This window comes from Rhopilema esculentum, chromosome 9 (assembly GCF_057945365.1).
Source record: "Rhopilema esculentum isolate cy_ngs chromosome 9, ASM5794536v1, whole genome shotgun sequence".
Lineage (NCBI taxonomy): Eukaryota > Metazoa > Cnidaria > Scyphozoa > Rhizostomeae > Rhizostomatidae > Rhopilema > Rhopilema esculentum.
The window spans coordinates 5,005,021-5,027,893 of record NC_142823.1 but is presented as its reverse complement, the minus strand read 5'-3'; the positions used below and the strand labels follow the sequence as shown (position 1 = coordinate 5,027,893).

Sequence of the window (22,873 nt, the reverse complement as noted above, 5' to 3'; positions counted from 1 at the left end):
ATTTGAATCACAAAACTAAACGAGGGTAACATCTGCGTATGTCTTTAAATAGAATGTCAAGTTGACCGTCATAATTATTGTTCTCCTATCCACCACTTATCATGCCAATCAACCATCACAGTCCAAGCTTTTCCCTTTAGTTACCAGTTTTGTTCTCTATCTTTGGTTAGACACAGCAAAAGTCTAGTTTAATTGAAGCCGAACATAGTTATTTTTAGGGAACAGTGTGAATTATGGAAAAGAACCCATTAAGAGCTTTGGATAAAACTTGCTTTATGACTAGGTATTATTTAAGGGCTAAAAAAGGTTTTTTTCAGCTGTGACACGAGAAAAGTATTTAAGTCAGGTAAAAATGTCAAAGATTTACTTCTGTGTGTAAGCAGATGGAAGATGGCCTCCATAAGTGCTTTAAAGTTTCTAAAATTTTTGCTGTTGCTTGCAGTGCTTAACATCGTATCATCGAAATATAGATCCGCTTTCTACAAACAAGTTGGTAATACTACCGACGATGCAGCACTGGACCTTACCAAATTCCACGGCTGCAGCATGGATGATGATTGTGACGTAGTCACTGTGCCAAATAAAGAGGGAAACGAGTCTGCTCTAGTCTACAAAAAAGTCCAGCAAAGTATGTATCATACCACCCTACTGCAGTCACTATTTTTTTCTTACCCCATTTTGGGCTTGAGCGGGGCATTTTTAAGGCAACGAATGACTAGTTGTTAGGACAGTGTTAAAAGGTGAGACTTATTAAAGGCGTAGAGACCTGTGTTATTATGTTACAATATGCTTAATTCTAATTAGGCAGTAGGATTCTTCTATTCAACAAGAAAATTTGCTGAATAATTTTGGGGCTAAGGAAAACAAAACTATATTTTTACTCGCTATAATGTAAAATGTCGTTGAAATAGTTATATCAAATCTCCGAAATTGTGCTAAAATTCACCTGCGAGGTTATAAAAATATTTTGCTACATCAAATTAGCAGTAATTCTAAAAAAATCACTGAATCAAACCTGCAAGTTGTACAGAATTTTATTTCAATATGAACGGTAGTCCTAGGAATGTGTTCTAAACATGTTTGCAATGTTTCGAGACCTCACTACAATGTTAGTGGTTCTCTTGAAATATCGATAAGATATTTCTAAAATTGTACAAAATTTCACTACAATGTCAGTGGCAATGGCATTGCTAGGAAAATCCCTCAAATTGTATTAAATTTCACTGCAATGTTTCTGGCGACAACGGAATTTTTAGAATTTTAAAATTCTCACCCCATTGCCTGAAGAGACATTGCAAAATTAATCTAAATTTGCAATATCAATTGAATTTGTTGCCAAATGTAAATCGGCTATATTCCCTACCAAATCACTGCAAATTGCTTTTGCTCTAAAACAATGGACCAGGCCATACAAACAGTAATCGATTAGCAAAACCAATGTCTTTTGCCTGTCATACCTTGCCGAGTTTTAAACAGATTTCACCTTTGCAAGTTATAGGTGTAAAATTGTAAATTTATGCAAAAAGACTTTTTGATGACGTCACTTGGACACTACTCTGCAGAATTTTACTGCGATACCAGTAGCAGTCCTTTGCTTGCCAACAATTATTACAACATCTGTGGCAGACCTTGGAATATCACCAGAACCTTCCTTCAGTTCTACAGAATTCTACTAAAATATCACTGGTAGTCCTCTACGAAAATTCTCTACGATATCAATGGTAGTCCATTGAGGTCATCAATTAAATAACACCTACAATTCTATCAAATTTCAGCACAATATTAACGTCAATTTTAATTTTTCAAATGTCCTTATAATTTTACCAGGCATATTTTGATAGGCCTGGAAAATAGGACGAGATCTATCAGCCATAATGTTAGTAATTACGTAATATTTCGAGGATCTAGTACGTCCGATTCTGAATCAATATGTAAAAATACATATGTTTAGATTCCAGAATATCACTACAATGTTATTGCTTATCCTGCAGAATATCATTGAATTGTCACCGGCATTTCTGTGAAATCTCGACACATTTTCACTTGTTTTCTTTTCTCTTTGTTAATCAGCTTACAGTACATGCAATGAAATACGCGAAGCTGGCTGGAGAAAAAGTGATATTTACGATTTAACCTTGCCAAACGGAGAAATGTTGAGGGTGTACTGTGATATGGTGACAGCTGACCAAGGATGGATACTCATGCAACAGAAAACGGACAACGATACTAGCTTTTCAAGGAGCTGGGATGAATATAAGGCCGGCTTCGGTGATTTCAAAACCAATTTTTGGATTGGCCTCACCAACCTGCATCTTTATACACGAACAAAGCCCCGGAAAATACTGTTTGAAGGAAATATGGTTCAGTATTTCTTATACAATATTTGCTTTAGATGTTGAGAATGTGAAATTTGCTTCCATTTTTATAAAAGAACTTGACCCACTTGTGTAATGCTTTACCGTAAGAAGGTATGAGATCACCCTAAAATATTCGTGATAATACTGCAAGACTCCAGTTAAATATTCATAATACACAAAATACCAGTAACATTATGATAAGCTACGTCTCGATACTAAAGGTAGTATTGAAAGTATCACTTAAATATTGCTGGCAATATTGTGGGAATATTTAATTAGCATATAATTTTTCAACCGCACGTATTCATATCGAATTCGGTCGTTACATGAGTTATCAAATTTTTAGCATTCGAAAATTTCCACTCTGATAAGTGAATTTAAATTCATTGAATACATGTGAAAAGAAAGTCTATCCACAAGTGAAAATGCACAGATTCAAATTGTCTATTTAAGTGTGGAAAGGGCCTATCTAACATACTTTGTTTTTCTTTTAAAAGATCAATGGTAACAGTTTTATTGCAATCTACAATGGAATGTCAATCGGTGACGAGAGTCAAAATTTTCTTTTAAAAACTGGTCGGTTTGTCGAAGAGATATCGACAGCTTACGACAGTTTCACTTCTTGCAATGGTGCGCCGTTTACGACGTTTGATCGAGATAATGACAATGACGATTCGAATTGCGCTGAAACATACAAAGGAGGCTGGTGGTACAAGGGTGGCGAAGCATATTGCACTTACTGTTCTTTCAATACAGACAATGAGCCAAAGTGGATTGGACTCAAGTCGAAAGTAGTTTTGATAAGAATCCTGGTTGGATAGGGAAGAAAACGGGACTATGGCGGGCATTTAAAAAAGCTGGCTACTCAAAGCTTAAGAATTTTATTGTATATTAAGATATCTTTTAGAGAAGGAGAACTGAGGAATTCAGTGCTGTGTTAATAAGACTTTTTTTTGTTCATCGTTTTCAAAACTTTGTTTTAAACTTACCTTAATATAAAATTGCAGAATACATTGCTCATCATAAAGCTTTTGAAATAGAGACCTAGTGCATGTATATCTTCAATGGCAAAGAGTTATAGTAACGATATCAAGTAGCAAGTATTGTCGTGGCTCCCATCCTGTTTTCTTTGACTTTCCATAGCTGATGCTACTTCGAATCTTATTTAACGTGCAGAGAACACGGAGCCAGTGAGAGAGACAGTGTGCTGCCTGTATAACTCTTGTCTGAACTGAACTGAACTGAACTTACATACAAATTAACATACTTTTATACAGAAATTAAATTGCTGAATAAGGATCAGTTAAGATGATGTAATGATGATGTAATAGAGAAGGAAATATCTAGACTTGGGCAGAAGTAAGCATGACTTAAAAGTTTCTAGTTTGGTTACAACAAATATCATTTGGAAGGGATGTGCATTCTATCAAAGTTTTTATGGTGTTCCAGGACTTGGATAAACATTGCCACATGAAAAATCTGACGTATGTTAAGGGGCCAAACCAACGATAACTTTTTTATGCGCGATATTTATTTTCTACCAAAGAAAAAAGTTGTATATAGGGGCCATTCACATAGTAAGTACGCAGGACAGGGGGAGGGGAGCAAGGACTGAGATACCGGAGGGCCAAGGCCCCCAAAAAACTTAAGTAGCATAGTTAAACTACTTTTATTTTGTAAAATATGACTGTTGTTACACTTTTATCAGGGCTGCCCCCCCCCCCCCCCCTCAAACAAAAAGCTGTATCTTTGTCTTTGGAGGGGAACAAGTCAAAAACGTATGTTTGCGTACAAAGGAGAAGGGGGCTGGTCTGGATACTGGATTGACGTTGTATATAAAAAGTCACGTTTGTTTGTTTTGTCATTCAAAAAGTTTGATATGAAAGGCAAAGTTTAGGCTACTAAAGCAAAAAAGTTGCATCTTTCATCTTGCTGAAAATGCATATTCTAGTAAAAGCTGCCTTTTTACGACACTAAAAAGGAACCACATCTTGGGCTTTTATTTGTTGAAAAAGAAGTATTTTTACGAATTTACATTAGGCACTTTGATTTTTCTTAAATAGCCTCTTAAACACGTGTCAAGAATGGAATCGATGTGAATGAAAAATCACTGTGGTGTGGACAGGAGTTTGTTTTCACCCTTGGACTCCAAAAGTAATACCTTTTATCGGTAGTTGGCACTAACTGTTGCCTATTCTCTTCTCTTATGTCGCTTATAGATATCTATTGTTGGTGTACATTTAAAAATTTTGTTATTTCAAAGGATCTTTGGTGAGTGATCCTTCATATTAACGGGCAGTTTATCGATGCACCCCGGGTCTCTGGAAAGAGCATAAAGTAAATTTGTCAGAATTTCAAAATGGTTTATCCACTTTTAGCAATCCGCGGTGAGGTTCTTACATTTTTTATCTCAACATTCTTAATCATTATTCTGAGAAATATACTTCTTAAGACTGTCAGATAAAAATATTAGGATATTACCTTTTTCAAAGCCATTTTGAATCTTGCGCTACCATATAATTGTTTGCAGAATTAAAATGCATATGACTTAGTCATAGACTAACGAAAATTTAGAGACATAAGATATAATAAATTTCATATGTATGGATAAAATAAGATTAAGATAAAATCTAATCTTGGTAGAATGAAGAATAGCCGCGCAACAGCAATTTTTCCCCATGAATGAAAATATCGTCGACGTCGAGGTCGTTGTAAAATGGTAAAACTCACACATCTTTGAGCTATAACTTGGCAGGGAGTCTCAAAGTTAAGTCATCAATCAGAAACAAGCCTGCAATTGCGAATTGCTGGGTCACCTCCACCCTTCTTCGTTAAAGTCAATGAGCTTGTTAATCAGAGATTTCCAGTCACTTGCACCTTAACCGTTTAATTAGCACCTAATGCAGTATATGTTTCTGCAGCCCTAGATAAGCTTTTTACTTTTGCTTCATCAACGTGTCTCTAAATCCATTACCCTTTCTTTCACTAGTTCTCTAACTTTAAATCACCACACAAGCTTCCGTATTTCGGAACATCGGTTCTAATATACCTGATAGATTTCTGGGACATTTGTTTGCATTGCTAATGCCGTGTCTTCCAGCCTGTTGGTTGGCTAATTCTGTTTCATTACATTCATCCAGCTATATTCGATTCACTTTGTTTTATGCCTTTGTTGGAACTCGGTTTTAGCATGAAATTTGTAAAAACTGCTTTTGTGGATACTCTTCGGGAAAATCCAGCATTTCACGCTAATAAGCAATGGACAGAAAAGAAACAAAACAGCTGGGAGCATTACAATATAAATGTGAAAAAGTCTAAAAATAATGTAAAATTTAACTAATAATTCACTCTAGCGTACCAGGCTTCCTTACAGTAAATATAACGGTCGATTCACATATTCCAAATTTTGAAAGCGTTCTATGGTTCTCGGATGTTTTTGGTCTATGATATTTTGAGGCAATGATTTGATGCGATTTCTGTGTGTTATATGACAAAATATATTTAGGTAACTTAGTACCTTTATTGATTTTAAAACCATAATTAAAACACACATACATGATCATAATTTTGTAAGAATATATCATGATTCTGCTTGTGTATTTTCAATTATGAATCTTGGAAGATTAAAGCACTTAGGAGCAAAGGGGGTAGCACTTGGGAGCAAAGAAGATAACACTTGGGGGCAGAGGGGCAGTCCCAAAATATTTTGGAAGACAGCTGTCCTTTGTTCTAAAACAATGCACAAATGTGACATCATCTTGACAAAACAAAAGGCTTGTCGTCCAATATTTCACCAAGTGTCCCCAAAGGGCCAGCCAAAAAATGTTAACAAACAAATGGTTGTGGAACTTTAGATCAAATAAATGCATCGCTTTATACCGAGCGATAGAATCCGCAAGAAAGGACGCGGACGTGGTAGCAAAATTTACTTTAAAAGAAGCGGGAATGATCAAATTTGCACTTTAACAAAATTTTATTGTAAGGGGACCAAGCTAATGGCACCAAAACAATCTGGTAAAATACCTGATAGAAGGCGAGTCACCATCTTATCAGCAAGCCTGCGCCATAAACAGTTGCAAGGAGAGAACAGCATGGAAAGAGCATTCCCAACAGGCACGATAAGGCCTACCAAAAGCACTTGAATGCATTCACATGAGACAATGGAAAGGCCTTCGTGCAAAATCCAATCTCCAGAACTCGTAAATGGCAGCAGCACACAGGACTTGAAAAATAACATAGGCACGCATGAGCGAGTTAACCTGTAGGATGCTAGAACTTAGGGGCTTAGTACGGATCTTACTTAGAATATTATTACTACAAATTTGATGCCTTTGGTTTAACAGTAATTTACTTTCTGAACAAGTTAACCTGTATAAATATGAAAGATTATTATTATTATGTTAACACCAAAATATGAATTGCACTATTTAATTCAATGAGAACCCCGACAGCAAATAGAATAAAACCCCTAAATAAAATCCATTTTTCATTTTCATTTCATTTTTTTTATTTCATTTCATTAAACATTCTCAGCAGTTAATTACAATAATGCTTAGTGAATAAAATATCACCATTATACAAATTGAAAAAATACAGTCTATTTCAATTTGATTCAAGTCGCGGTTCACCTTTCGGAATCTCGAAATTAGGCCATATAATAATTCATACATTACTGCTAACCTTGATGTGCTTGGTCAAAGGTGGCCTTAGCCGTACTCACCATCTTAAAGGGGTCGCCATGGTTTTATCAGTATACACCCTCTTCAAATGAGTGAAATTCAACCATAAAAGGATGTAAAATAATTCGTAAAATATTATATACCTACCAAAAATCTGAAGCCATTTCTTGCCTTTGGTGTGATTCAAATATTGCGCCATCGCCTCATTCTTATATCGAGGCCTATAATATTGCGCGGGAAAAGGTTTAGTTAAAATGGCGACTTTTCGTGGGAGGACAAAAAGAGCAAAGCTTGAAGTCAGAGGCGAACATGGCATTGTTAATGTTGCCGAACGGTATCGGCATTGTTTGCAAATTTATAATAAACCACCTACAGAGGAACTTTCCCTTGAGGAATTCGAACAGTTTGCAGTTGAACGGCTGAAAGGTTAGGCCTACTATTTTTCAAAGTTTTGTATTTGTAATAAACGCTTTATTTGTCATATAAAATGCATAATAAATTATGTTTTATATTCAACACACCTTCTCTATTCATTACCTTTGTTGTATGTGAGATGGTTTATTCGTTCAAAGTAAAATCTACCCATCAAATGATTATGAAAATTAATCCATCATCGGCCATCGCCATTGGATTTTTTTGCAAACAAGAACAGTACCTACTCCAGTTTCAATAACGTTGCACTAAAAAAACAAACAAGAAGTTTACAGCGTTTTGATAGTTTTATCTTAATATGTCCTAATGTTTATTGTTTATTGAACCGAGAGTGGTCACTGTTTATCATCATTATATGTATGATTTGTTGATGTGTTGATTTGATAAATTGTCTGTCAGTGATAAATAACGATAATTCTTCAATTCAGTTCTCAGAGAGATTGAAAACTTTGGTATTCGCTTTAAAAGAGACAGTGATGAATATAACAAAAGAATGAAAGATCTTTTGAAAGGTTTTCTCCCTGCCGATTTCTTAGAAGGAAGTGAGGTGATTGCATAAATTATTATAGTTTATTATGGTTGACACATTGATCCCATTGATCAACACTGTAATTGAAACTATAGTGAGTTTGATTTTCAAATTCACAGCACCATTTCCTAATTTATTGGTTATACCTAAGGATAGTTTGGAGGTATGCGACTCCTACATTGAAAGTCAATAAATAATGGTTGTCAGCCTTCAGTCATTTATGTGCAAAAATAAAAGTTTTTACACCTAAACATGATTCAAAACTACAAATTGATTATAAACCTTTAAGGGATGAAAATTGCAGGTTACCAGTCTGTCATAAAATGCTTGATACTGTGTAGGCACAGCTGTAAATGCTATCTGGTGTATAGAACAGGCAGTTCTAAGTTGCTACTCCTCATTTCATGCTTAAAGTAATCATCAGGCAACTATTCAAGATCCTGTTCTATAAACCAAAATGCATAAACCTTTTAGAGAAACGTTTTAAAGGAAATTCTAGGAGAGGTATGCAAGATTGCCTGTGGCCAATGTTTGATATTTTGTATCTTTTGCCAATATGATTTTTGAATAGTCCATTATTTTAGCATTAATAATATCACAGGTGTCTTTAAATAAGGATGCATTGACAGCTTTGATAAAGTAATTTTTGTTTAACCAAGTGTTGCTGTTTTATATTCGACTGTTTCTTTATATGCAGAAACGACTTTTGCATGAATCAGGAGATTATTCTGATGCAAAAAGAAAAGGCAAAGAAGAAGAAAGGCTACAAAACAGGAGAAAAGATCACATCTCACACTTTATACTGAGGCTTGCCTTTTCAAGAACGTATGGGGCTCAAAATATTCTGCTTCCTAATCATTGTTTGTTCCTAATGAAACCTGTTGAGGTGCTTCTGATCTACATTATTCCATAACCTGTTGTTGAATGCCCCTTAATGTATATATGTGTAGGACAATGAAACTGCTACATTTTAGCAACTAGTCTATTTTAGCAAATGAAACTGCTACAAACTAGTCTCATCATGCAGTTGAGATACCCTGGAATTATTTAAGTGCCAGCCAATTGAAAGAGATATGTTATTATTGAAAGAGATATATGTGTTGGCAATAATTATTCATCTGAATGATTCTTTTTTTTTCTAAAGGGAAGATTTACGAAGATGGTTTCTAAATCAAGAAATAGAGCTGTTCAGGTAATGTTTTTTAATTCTTCTTTTCTGTTGATGATGAGTTAAATTCAGTATATAATTTAAATTATGTGCTCAAACTGCACAGTATTATTTAGTTTATTCATTGGAATCATATTTTATTGATTGTTGAAAGAAAAATTAACTGTTGCTCTTTTCATTTGCAGTTCTCTTGTCATTATATTTTTAATCCTAACCTAGGGACATATGTTCCCAACATTAAGAGCTTTTAATACCTCCAGTGTAAATATTTTTCGCTGTCAATGAATTTTTATAATATTCAATAACACTAGATGTGCTTGAACTTTTGTTTTTAGGCAAGATACTTAAGGTCACATCAGATTCTACAGTTTTATCTGAGAGATTGAACATCAAAGTGTTGCCAAACATCAGAGTTTCGAAACATCAAAGTGTTGCCAAACATCAGAGTTTCAAAACAAAATGTTGAAGGCCAAAGGCCACCTGTAAAAGTGGATTTTTGTATTTGTGTTGGACTATGAGAGTCAAGTTAGATTCAACTGCTAATTACAGACAATTATTTTCCTTCCTCAGATATCGCTTTCAGCAAGAGCCGTCAGATGAAGTTGATAGATTTCTGCAGATGAATAATTTGCATTACCAAACAGTATGGGATACTTTTGTCTTGTTTTGCTGTAACAGCGTTATTGTAGTTTTTGTAGGATTAGTTAAGTTTTAACAAGGTTTGCTTTTCCTTTGTTGCTTATAAAACATTCATAGTATTTTTGGGTTGCATTTAATAAAAGAAGCATGGAACAAAATTTTGGATGGTTAGCTTTCTAAAGAAAAACCTTACACTTTCCACAAACTTTCTACAGACTTTCAATACCTTTTCCTTATAACAATGCTTACAGAATTAGATCTTGCTTGTACGGAAGAGAAGATGTAAGATTTTTATTTCTTTAAGAATTTAAATTTTTAGAATTGATAAGTTCAATCTTTATGATAACAGATTTCAGAAGAAGAAAAGAGGGAGAATTGTGAACAACTCAGAGACTCAGGATTTGACCTTTCTAACGAAAAAGTCATGAATACTGATTACTATAAGGTAGGTATATCAAATAAACAGTTAATCCTTACCTTCAGCCAAGGGATAAAGACAAGTGAGGGATTGTTTTTGTTAGGGTACATTGTTTTCAAAATTCCTTCACTATTCTCCTCAGAAAGGAGGTGTTTTATTCTGCCAGGCAAGAAACACTTCTTTTTGAAGCAAAACTAGTAACCTTCTGTTGAAGTCAGTTTGGTGCATAAATGTTATGATATTGAATGAGTCGATACAATACTAAGTTATATTTCAAGAGTAAAGGTATTAAAGATATGACAAGCGACCCGCTGATATATCAAATGAGTACTCTATTTCACAGTATGGGAGAATAGTTTGTGAGTGTTTGCTAAATGCATTTTTGGCTAAAGTCCAGGAATTTCAGCTTTGAATTCATAATATGCTGTGTCAGTTAAAAGCAACTTCTGGTAAAGTTTACCAAAATGGTTGCAAAATATTTTTGTTTCTCCAGGTCTATTTCACAGAAGCAATTGACCTCATAAAGGGAAGGAAGGTTTACCTAGCCAAGGTATATCGCGGAAGACATCTTTTATCATTTACATTTATGTTAGCATTTTAGTTTGAAATCCATATGATGGGAAAAGCATTGTGTAATTTTTTCATGGTTTCATGGTCTTAGAAGCTTGAGGTTGGCACAAAAAAAGGAAATATAGCATAATAAAGCAGTTTTTGTTCAACACTTTTTAAAGTATAAACATCAGATAAGGACCTGAAGTCAGCACCAATGAAAAAAGCAATCAAACATGCCCTCTTCCTTTCACAGTTCTTTTGGTCCTGCCATCTTCATACTTTGCAGTAGTTAAAACCTATTTGTTAAAAGTTTCTTAAGATCAGTAAATCTTTTTTTTGCTCAAACATTTCCATAAATTTGTATTTCTTTTTTAAGTAATTGATGGTTTCTTCGCTTTTGCAGGGATTTGCATACATACCAAGAGGGGAGTTAGTCTCCATCATTTTGAATGAATACCGAAGTCAGCTTTCAAAAGCTCTTGTTGTAAGCTGATCATGTTTTCTTTTAACCATACAAATCATATTGAAAAAGCTCTTTTTGCTATAGATATTAAGACAAAGACTTGTTTCAGTTGAAGCCCTAGAATTACAGCGGTCCTCCGTTTTCATAGGTAGCTGAACTGTAATCATTATTTTTGAAAATTGTTTCCAGTTTCTTTTGTGGTCAACTTTATTAGTCTATCAGTTGGGTGAATTTAATTTTATTTTGACCATTTTAACTGTTAACTGTTTGACTAAATTTGTAGATAACTAGCCGACAGCTGCCGTATTTACAAGAAAATGAAAGACTGCTGCCAATGTTAAAAAATCTAAGGTAAAATCTCCTTCTTCTTGCTTTTATCCTCTCAGTTAAATGCTCCACTGTTCAACCATGTTGTAGTAATCAATTCTATCTGTTCTTCCGCTGCTCTTATTCCTCTCCTTCTTCTTCATCATCTCAAACTTCTTCTCCTTTTTCTCCTTCTTCTTCTTTTTCTCCTTTTTCTTCTTATTCTTCTCTTTCTTCTTCTACTTCCTTCTTCTCCTTCTTCTTCTACTTCCTTCTTCTCCTTCTTCTACTTCCTTCTTCTCCTTCCTCTACTTTCTTCTTCTCCTTCTTCTACTTCCTTCTTCATCTTCTTCTACTCCCTTCTTCTCCTTCTTCTACTTCCTTCTTCACCTTCTTCTACTTCCTTCTCATCCTTCTCTGCTCCTTCTTCTACTTCTTTCTTCTCCTTCTCTTTCCCCCCTTCTTCTTTTTCTTCTCCTTCTTCACCTTCTTTTAGTTCCTTCTTCTCCAACTTCTTCTTCAACTTCTTCTCCAACTTCTTCTCCAACTTCTTCTCCAACTTCTTCTCCAACTTCTTCTCCAACTTCTTCTCCAACTTCTTCTCCAACTTCTTCTCCAACTTCTTCTCCAACTTCTTCTCCAACTTCGACATTCTCTTGTCAATACCCAAACAACAAGTGAATAGCCACTTTAAACATGTTTTTAAATATCATAAGAAATAAGAAAGCATCATATCTTGACCATCACTTTTATTTCATCATATATTTAGGATCAATCATCCTTTTTTATTACATTCAGTTTACAACATTCTCTTTATCTCCTTCATTCACTAACCTTTATTCTTTCACTAAATATCTGCACCATACCTTACTATCTCCCTACTTGGGTGGGCGTTTTTAGTTTCCCATGATATTATTCGAATTCGGTGGAGAATGCAGTTGCCTCCAAATCCCCCATAATTCCCGTCTTTGGCACAAAAGTGAATAACTTTGTAGTGGCCAGGTAAAGAATTTGACTGTTCTCGTGTTAAATCCTCCTTGGCATTTTCTTCCCACACAATTAAGTGTGTTCATTTTCTGCAAATGAAATAACAATCATTTAATAGAAGTGAAACTTTCTTTTTGAAACAAGTATATTTGTTACAGCACTGCATATATTGGGGATTCCTACACAACACGCAATCCTACAAATGGTGATAAAGTCACGCTTGATCAACTTGATTCGGTAAGAGTTCCTCGCATTCTTCTGACTGGCCTATGCCTTGTTATCATTTAAAGCAGCATTTTGCTTTCAACCCAAGCAGTTGACTTCATAACAGAAAATGTGCACAGTTTATTGCCTTTCAGGCTTTTCAGGCTGTTGCAGCTATTTGTTCGATTCAATTAAAAAATAGAACGGAGATTAATTTCATAAAAGGGTCATTGCTTAGTTCTAAGAATCTGAAAAGTCTTCGATACGGTTTAAAAATCTCCTGTATATACGTTGTCGGTGCTACCTAACGGGCATTAATTTGTGCATTTTTAATGTTCCCAAAGCTCATTAGTGCCTACCTATTAGAGTGAGTGTCAAAAGGGTGTCCCAATTGATACTAAATGTGCCAGTGTTGGATGCCTAATACGCATACCGTAACTATTTGTCCAACATATATCATAGAGCTATCATTTTAATGTAAAAGGATATTTGCCAACAAACAAGATGGGCCTAGCTTCGAAAGAAAACGCTGTAAACTGACCTGGAAAGTAAACTTCGATAATGCATTGACTATTCTCTACTAGCCGTTTTATTTTATTTTTAGCTTGCCAAGATTTCATACCCATTATGCATGCGACAACTGCATGAAACGTTGAGGCAGCAGCATCATCTAAGGCACTTTGCAAGATTGCAGTTCGGATTGTTCCTCAAGGTATGTCGTTTGAATAAACCTAAAAGCCTCGCTCATCAAAGTAGTTGCATGAAGAGGTGGTATTCAACATCACGCGTTGCTGTTCAGTGCAAAAAGGCTGTAGGTATACTTGCTTTTGAGTTCTTGGAAGAAACTTGGAGCTCTTACTGAGAAAGTAACAAGGGAAATATGAAGGTCACAGAGTATTCTCTCTTTCTTCATATATCTTATGTTTAGGCATTTCTAATGAAATATCTGGCATTGTCTTGTGTCAACAAGTTGATTGATGTCAGCTCTAATGGAATAGTTGATTTGACAACTAGGGTCAGAAAGCTGAGCCCTGTATTTTTTTGACATGCTTAATTTAAGAAAAAAGTGTTTACAGCGGTACGTGCTAACGAAGTAACTCACGCATCTTCTTTGTCACACCCTCTTCCTTCGTTACATACACCTGATTAAAGCGGAGCAAATCGACTTCTGAACGTGCCAATCGACTTATGATCACAGCAGACCATCCTTTACTATCTTTTACTGTTCTGAACTATACTTTTCTAATTTTGTTTCGAAACATCTTAAATAGAAATACATGCCCTGCTACTTTTTGCGAATTTTTTTTCCAACATGTAACTAGCATATATACAAGACTTCTCGTCTCCATTTGTTAAAATCATTTTCAAATCTTTTTTCGGCTATTATCTGAACTTAAAGCAAGAATGCTGAAAGGAAAAAAAAATCTATTCCCAATGTTTGATCTACCAAATGTCTGCTGTTTTAAGGGCATTGGTTTAACTCTGGAAGAAGCGTTAATATTTTGGCGGACAGAGTTTACAAAAGTGATGGATGTTGATAAGGTACGCATTTTCTGTTTTTTAAGAATGCCTTGCATTTTTTAAGCGACGATATTCAATTTTTAGCCACGTTATCAAGCATATTAACTCAGAGCAGGACAGTCATACAGCCAATCCTACTCTCTCCGTGCTTCCTAGACTCTTATAACCCAATACTAAAATCATCTAACTTGATCTTACCTCGCTCTATTCCCTCCCTAGGGCTTTCCTATAAGCTCACGTTGGCTATATTTGTTTTAGTCTTTCCCTAACATAACCAACTGCAAAAGGGCTGTTACTCCTTTAAGTAGAGAGCCGCTACATCTGCGTGGAATTTGCTAAATAAGAGACTGGATGGTTAAGTTTATAGCTCAAGTTCCTTTACTTGTCAATGGCCAATTGATGGAAGTCCATGGTTTAAGAAAGATTGAGCGATATGACTAGCCTCTGGCCAACTACTATCTATAAACCAAATCATTTGGTCTCAATTCGAAAGAAATAATTTAACGAAACAGGATTGGCTTTTTTGTTGCAAAACTTAATGTCCTAGCAAAGCTCATGATCCCTTGAGTTGGTCTAGTGCGGCCCAACAGCCTGGGACAAAGCAACACACATGATGGGCGTTAAATCCTATTACAAGCGATCATATTGATGATGTAATTATGTTTTCGAACATCTAGGGAACACTATAAGTGTAGTTCAAGCGGTATACATTGTTTGCAGAAGTGTAATTAAAGTTTCAAACCCCAACTTAAATGTGCAAAGCACGAGTTAAACATTGAGCTTTTTGTCTTGTTTAACATCCCAAATTTTTGAGTCTGATGCGTTCTGTGTCAAGCTTTCTATAGAAAATAATCAGAATTAAACCATTTAAATAATTCTTTCATTGATTCTTTCTATTGGGACAGTATCCATACCTTTTCTGATAGAGAATTGTGCCTTCTAGCCGTATTTTACTGTTTTAATCGAGTAGTTGATTTAATTGAATGGATTTTCAGCTGTCATTTTATAAGTTATTTTTACAGTAATCGCTCATTGTTACTGGTACATTGTTAACCATATAGCTATTTCTGGCTGAGCTTGCTATTGAAACCTCTGTATGACCTTTTGACATGCTTAGGCCCTGAAAATCCTCAGCTAGGTCAGCATGCCCTCAAATCATAAAGAGCTACAAAAATGATAAATCATACACGTGAATAGTGAACGCCCCAAGTCTGGAGACAGACTATGTACAAACACAAGTCTGGAGACTGTGGAAGCCTCGTAATTGATGTGCCCTCTTTCTAGATATCGATTTCATAGTTTTTTGGAATATTTTCTGAAGCAACAAGGTTTCTTCTTTTTTTCCTCAAGACTTCTTTACTTTATAGAGTAGGGTTTTGTTGTTCAGGGTCGTTTCACTTGATTTGCTTGCTATTCATTTAGGTATAGGTATTAATTTAGGTGTTAAGGATTTAGGTATTAATGATTTTGGTATTAATATCATTTAGGTATTAATGCCCTTAGGTTTTCCTCTATCTTTTCTTTCTTCTATTCTACCTGGTTTTAAATGCATAATATTTACTCCATAGTCTTAAAAATATCATCCTGATACTTTGCTCATTTCATAAATTTCAAAGAAAGCTGCCTAACCTTTGTCTAATCGTAATCGGATCTTTTTAATCGAACTTTTCAATACACAATGTCCAATCTATTCCGAAAAGTTCGGGAAGACTGAGAGGTGAGATAAAGAAGAAGAGGTAAAGATGGTTATAGATTTCGGATGTAAGCATGTTCAAATGCTATCCAACCTGCCAGCTCTTGGGCTGGGAGATGGGATAATTTTTCTTGTATTAACATGCATACTGTCACGTGATCAGTTGACCTTGATCGTTACTGCATAAAAACAATAACTGAACAGTTCTACTTTTCACATTTCGTGGTCATGGTTCGTTTTCAACGGCCGTTTACATCAGCTTTTTTGATTAGATAATTGTTTTTTTTTCAAAATAAAATTTTCCTGATAAGATTCTGTTTTCTGGCAGTTTGATAAACAGTACGCGTACAACATACGTCACAGTTTTGGAAAAGAGGGAAAACGAGCTTCATATACCCCTTACAGGTAGGACTTTGAGCGAGCAAAGAGTATATTGTAACGGATAAGTTAAGTGAGTTGAATTATGCCAGATGTTCAGCCATATAAGAAGAAGCCTGCAGAAAGACGAGGGGCCATAGGTGTACGTGGTTAGAGACCAAGTTGTGGACACAGCTGCTCAATTCGTAGAGCGTGGATTTAAAAGGAACGTTTTGCCAGCATGCCCACATGGCTATTGTATTGCACCCCTTCAAAAGAATAAAAAATTGCAGAATCTAAAAGCATGGGGAGACAACATTGGCTAGAAAATACCGTTGCTCATTATATATCTATGTTCTAAAATGGGAATTTCACGATGCGATAAGAATTTCGTTATAGAATTAGAAACGGTGGGGATTGGGTCAAACTTTGTTTCATTACATCTTGGATTGTGTAACACGGTCTATAAGTTCAGTGCTATCAATTGAACAAAAAGAGTTTGAATCTTTTTCAAAATTTAGAAATGTTTTTGCTTTCAAGCATTATCAAACTCAGTTGCTACAGGCCAATACCCCCCTGATTCTATTTCGAGAAATGTTGTCCCTTATCAATAAATATTGCCCCATGTTCAAAAGCTGTGATATTGTGTATATTCCTAGCTGCTGCTTCCTAAATTCATGACGCTTTCAATCTATTGATTTAGATGTAAGCTAAAGTGGAGTTTTAAGCTACATTTATATCAAATTTTGTGCAATAAATCAATTGATTTTAATTTGATGTTTTTGAAATGTCAATGTTTTGCTATTGTAGCTGTATGAAAGTCATCACTGGTAATCAGCCGGGACCTGGTGACTCTCACGGTGTGTTTCTTCTTTTGAATTGCTCTCTTTTAATATCCTATCCTATCCTATCCATTTCTATCCATCCTATCCTATCCTATCCTATCCTACCCTATCCTATTCTATCCTATTCTATCCTATCCTATCCTATCCTATCCTATTCTATCCTATCCTATTCTATCCTATTCTATCCTATCCTATCCTATCCTATCCTATTTTATCCTATCCTATCCTATCCTATCCTATCCTATCCTATCCTATCCTATCCTATCCTATCCTATCCTATCCTATCCTATCCTATCCTATCCTATCCTATCCTATCCTATCCTATCCTATATACCACCAGGAACTTTAAAATACACTGCTAGCGTAATCAGGTATCTATGTTCAACGGAAGCCCGTTAAAGTCACCCAGTCTTTTCAAACGTTTACATACGAATTGATTCAAAGCACCTCGATAAAGTTAAGATGTTTTAAGTACAAATCTGTAGCACATACCAGCAAAGGTAAATAATGTATTGAAATCGATGGCCAAAGCTGAAAGTTCATCGTAACGTGTATTGCAATATTATAGACAGTGGCGACCGCCCCCCCCCCCCCAATACTTTAGAGGACAAAGGTCTTTTGTTCTAGAACAATGGGACATGTGACGTCATCTTATTAAAACAATAGGCTTGCCCCCCAATATTTGATCAAGTGTCCGCCCCTGATTATAGACCCATTATAGACAAGACCTCAATAAATATTTTATCTTTCAATGTATTCAATGTAACATTTTGCATAAAACATTAATATTTAGATCTTGTGGACATTTTCTGCTTTAACTTTAGTTATTTTATAAGTGTGTTTCGTTTGTTTTGATGTTTTGATCAAGGTGAAACTTTTAATTTTAGGTTGCCCTTTCAAACATAGCGATCCTGAGATTTTAGCGAAAAAGTTACAAATGTACAAAGTATCCAAAGATGGTATTGATGAGGCAAGTGTAGTATTCTCAAATGTTTTTATCTACTGTGCTGCTGATCCAGTCATAAATTCCCGTTTTATGAATTGAGATACCTTACTAGCAGATCTTTTTCTGAAAATATAACGAGAGTCATCGACATTACGCAGACTGACTGGTTCAAGAGTGACGTCATTTGGTTTCCGTCAAAGAGTGAGCAACCTAGTTAGCAATCCCATTTCATTTCATGCTAGGCCACAGAAAGTAAACTTAATACATTTCATAGCACGCTCTTCAACGAGGAAATCCTGTTATTTCTTCTTATCGTGAAAATATTCCGGGTTTAAGAAAAGTTTCAAGATAACAACGTAATTCCACGAGGGTATTTTATAACGAGGTGAGCCGCTCAATTTAACCTGGTTGGAAGTTTGTCAACTTCACCTGGTCGTTGCGTATATAAAATATCCATTTTTTTGCTCCCATGCAAAAACTGAAATTCTTAACCCCTAGAAATTCAGGAAAATTTGAAAGCACGAGATACGTAACCGAAATGCTCAACTCAAAATCAGATGCCAAAAATTTTGTGCCCGTGGCCCTTGGCTCTCAGTTGTTGATGGAGAGCAAAGTTAATGTCCTTAAAGACAGTCGAAAGGTACTAAAAAGGCTTAACCCATCTGCCAATCAATAAGAGTGCAAGTTGTATCAAGCTCACTCATTGGGCAATTGTTGATTGACAGCTGGCTTAAAGGCAATCTGTCTCGTTGTGGATTGATTAACGAGAACAATAGCTGGAACAATAGCCTAAACACAATTCCAGCGCTCCGCCATATTTTTTACAATGCGATAAATTAAAAGGGGACTGGAAACAATAAATAATCCCTTTGTTCTTATAATCAATCAACGTCATGATAGATTGCCTTTAAGCCATTTCAGTATCCTTCGATTGCCTTTAAATCATATCCTTGTCGACGCTTGAAACTGAGGCTTGAGATTTGTTCAACGGGAGGCGATATTGTTATAGTGAAGCTCAAAAAACCTAAGATCAATTACACTAGCCTTCAATCTGTTCTGCACTCTCTACGATGTCTTCACGATGCAAGTTGAGAAGATATCAGTCCAATCGATGAATTTTATCAGATGTCCGACTCAGAAATCAAAATTTCGCTCTAGAAATGCGCCTACAATATGTTTTATAATTAATACTTTCTTCTTCCCTGCTATGTTAAAAGCTTCTAATTTCCTTCGTGCTCACTAGTTGAGCAGCGATCTAACAAAGAACCTCAACTGAAAACGTGTTGTAAACCAATGTAAGGCTGAAATCTGTTCGCAATGATCGAGATCTCAAAACACCTGTGAACTTGTGGAATGTAAATAAACAAATTTTCACTATGCCTCGCAGGATGGTTTGAGCCAATTGAACTGACATCTAAGTAGCACGTGATAGATCTGATCCAATAGGATTATTCTAGTACAAGCTTTTCAAAATATATTTGAGATTTTGTACTTTAAAAAGAGGTTAACATATGCCTGGCACCGTTGGTGCTGATATTTTCCTAAAAATTAAATCATTTAAACCTAACCTTGGATTTCTCAATCAGTGATTAATTTAGATTGTCATATTTTTTCTTGGTCCAAAAGGTAATTTAGGCGTTCTTACGTTATGTAGCTTTCGGACAGCTACCTGATACCCTTGCTAGATCCGAGTGGCTATTCTGTCCTTCGTTAATTGCCAATTCAAGAGATCTTGAAATATTAAATGACAGTAAACGTAGGCATAATTTCTTATTTACATTTCATTGAATTATTTTTTTCCTGATTTCCATAGTTTATCGTAATAATTAAAGATTAGTTCCTTGAAACGGGTTATATAAGGTTATATATATATCTCTTTCTTACCCTACTCTGTTAATTAACTTTGCTTTGAAACTAATCATTGATTTAGCTTAGTGCCCATCTTGCCTATAAACATTTAATGAAACATATACATCGTACTTGCACGTGCTTACTCTGTGATATCATTTTTTAGATTATAAATTTGGTTAAGGGACAGCACTATCAAGTTGCATGCGTGAAATACTTCGAGATTTCTCACAAGGTATTCAATATGTTTCTTGAACACACTTAGCAATTATTATCATTATTTATAGCAAGATTTATTTTTCAATGTAAGAGGCTCGAGTTCTTACAATCAAAGATTGGCCTATTTCGATCCACAACTGGTATATTTTTTCCATCGTGATCTTTTAGACCCTTATTCTGACGTTTTGTTCTCTGAGGAGTGTCAAACGAAAAATATTTAAATAGTATGTTGTGAAATGTTTGCTTTTTTCAAAACCATTTTCAAATACAAATTTCTATGGATATTGACGCTCACCAAAACTATAAAAAGTACCCTTATAAAAAGGTGTGTATTTCGAATCCTCCTTTGCAGCGATGACATCTATTAGTGATTTGTCAAGGCAATATCATATTATCTTGTAGGTTTCAGAGGGATCGCATATGAGCATCAACCATCCAAATGGTTACTTTGACGAAAGTGTCAAGGTCTTGAAGAATATCAAAACTGGAGAGAAAAATGAAATTCAGACAAGGTTAGTTGAAATGAAGTTCAGATTATAACATTGATATGTTCATGAATAATTATATCTTTCTATTTTTATTTGCGTTAATTTAAACAAAATGCTCAACAAAGGAGAAATTAAAGAGCAGGAGAAAAATTAAGGAAACGGAGGAAAAATCAAAGCATTAAAAAGTCTAAAACAGTTTTAAAATTTTTCTGCAAAAGGGAGACGTTTAGTAAATCCAGCCTCGGTACCCAATTTAGAGACTGAACAATAATTGAAGGCGTCGTATTTTTCCCATGGGCAGATCAAGATTGTAAAATGGAAGTAATTTTATTGAAACGGTGTCAATATTGTGTTAAAGATGTTAATGATAAAATCCAATCTTAACAATTTACAAGTAATGCAACCAAACCAAGTCCGATCTATGGGAATCTCCACCACTTAAAACACCTTGTTTCATTTTCCGCTTCTTAAATAAACAAAATACCCCGCTTTTTGCCTCATTGAAAAGCTGCGATGTGGAGGGCTCAAGCCCAAGCGTAGTTACAACCTTTTGTCATAACCATTACACCACATGGAAATAAGAGCAAAGAAAATCGTAATAACTTACAAGGCATCTGTTCATAAAAACATATTTATTCATGTTCCCATTCATAAGGCTTAACAAATAAAAATGAAGATAAAATCTAAACTCTACACTACGAGAGGGAGTTAATGTGTTAATGGATTCACATTTAAGATTGAATGTTTGTTTACGTAATCGGTCTACGAACAACAAGAAGATATAAGTAATAATTAATATAATGAGTAAAATTTAGCAAAACAGCAAAAGAAACAAACATCACAACAATAGATTCCATCTGCTTTACAGGAAGTGACATACATTTTTTTAATGCTTAAAGAAGTTTTTTCTTCTTAACAAACTTCGAAGCTACCAACCTAGTCTTGAAATGGCATAGCACCTATGGCTAAAAGATTCCAAGGCAATTGTTACGAAGCACGAAAAGAAGATGTTTAGAAAGTTTTGTGCAAAGGATTTCAGAAATTAAACAAAGTTCCTACCCTGGTCAAAACTTTTACTTTCTGTAGAAAGCTTACACGTTTTTCGTGTTTTTTCTATTTTCTAAGAATTAAAAACTTTAAAAACGAATATTCGAACAATTAAAGTTCGGACAATAAAAGTTTCGGACAATATTTCATTGCATAAAAAATCATGTTGTGATTCACAATGCATTCTGATGACACTGTGTAGCTTCTGAGGTCGCAGCTTCGGTTTTGATGTACCTTCTAAAAACGTGTACAAACCAGACATCCTTTATGTTGCAGGGCTACCCCTTCCTACACAGTTCAACGAGAGTGGACTGCAAACGGACAGAGTAAACCAACGCAAGTAAAACCTGAGCCAGCAACGATCGATGATGATGCGGACTTGCTAAATGATGATTTTGATATGGAAGGTCTCGATGACATGTGAAACAAAAAACCTTGTTCCAAAGGTACTTTTAAATATACTTCTGTATACTGTAATCTACCAAGAAACTCCAATGCCTATGTGTATTTGTTTATTGATTCTGAATCTGCGTGGGGTTTTTGATTTCACCCTCGATAGATTCAGTGGCAAAGATTGCCTTCAGATGTAATAGGCCAAGCTGGATCTTTAAATTCTGAGACAAATTTTTTTTAGTAGGTATATATATACTTCAAACAACATCAGTGTAACACCTACAGAAACGGTGTAACAAGAATGTAACTTACTGTTTGCAATTGTACTTGATACACAAAAGTTGATAAAACCAGAGATAGATTTATCGACATGAAGCGAGTATTTCCTTACAGACTTTTTTTCACCAGCGTCAAATCTTATCAGGTATTAGCACCCCGATCTTCGAAACCAATAAAAGTAGCTCCTCTCTAAAACGAAATAACCTTCAAAATATCACTAGCAGTGCTTGGATCTCTCTGCCCATTTTATCCTGCAGTCATTCGTAAACACGGAGACAGAATGTTTGTATTCTAATATATTTGTATGATGACTATGAGCTCTGCTCAACAAGCAATCCACTGACTTCATTAATGCACGTGGAAATACAGTGTCACTCGAATTCATACTCTGCCCTTATTTGAATCTTTAGCGTCTTACCTCTCGCCTCATCAATAGTAAATGATCATATTTTGCATTACTTTAGCTAAAATTTGCCGCCGAAAAAGTAGAATACTGTGAAATT

The 22,873-nt window shown here is 35.2% G+C and overlaps 2 protein-coding genes across 2 annotated transcripts; both read left to right on the top strand.

The window, feature by feature from the left end:
* Window positions 1-209: 209 nt before the first annotated feature.
* LOC148959562 (ficolin-3-like) lies at window positions 210-3,328 on the top strand. Its single transcript, XM_089110148.1, has 3 exons — window positions 210-628; window positions 2,071-2,360; window positions 2,855-3,328. The coding sequence occupies exons 1-3, from the start codon at window positions 391-393 to the stop codon at window positions 3,176-3,178; spliced, it is 852 nt and encodes a 283-aa protein (XP_088966274.1). The 5' UTR covers window positions 210-390; the 3' UTR covers window positions 3,179-3,328.
* Window positions 3,329-7,247: 3,919 nt separating this feature from the next.
* On the top strand, window positions 7,248-22,122 carry LOC135688734 (DNA primase large subunit). The gene is made up of 18 exons (XM_065205696.2): window positions 7,248-7,462; window positions 7,897-8,015; window positions 8,695-8,822; window positions 9,142-9,189; window positions 9,736-9,808; window positions 10,154-10,249; window positions 10,716-10,772; window positions 11,178-11,258; window positions 11,521-11,588; window positions 12,689-12,767; window positions 13,339-13,446; window positions 14,202-14,276; window positions 16,277-16,353; window positions 17,116-17,165; window positions 18,038-18,120; window positions 20,111-20,179; window positions 20,566-20,675; window positions 21,975-22,122. The coding sequence occupies exons 1-18, from the start codon at window positions 7,291-7,293 to the stop codon at window positions 22,120-22,122; spliced, it is 1,641 nt and encodes a 546-aa protein (XP_065061768.2). The 5' UTR covers window positions 7,248-7,290.
* Window positions 22,123-22,873: the final 751 nt, after the last annotated feature.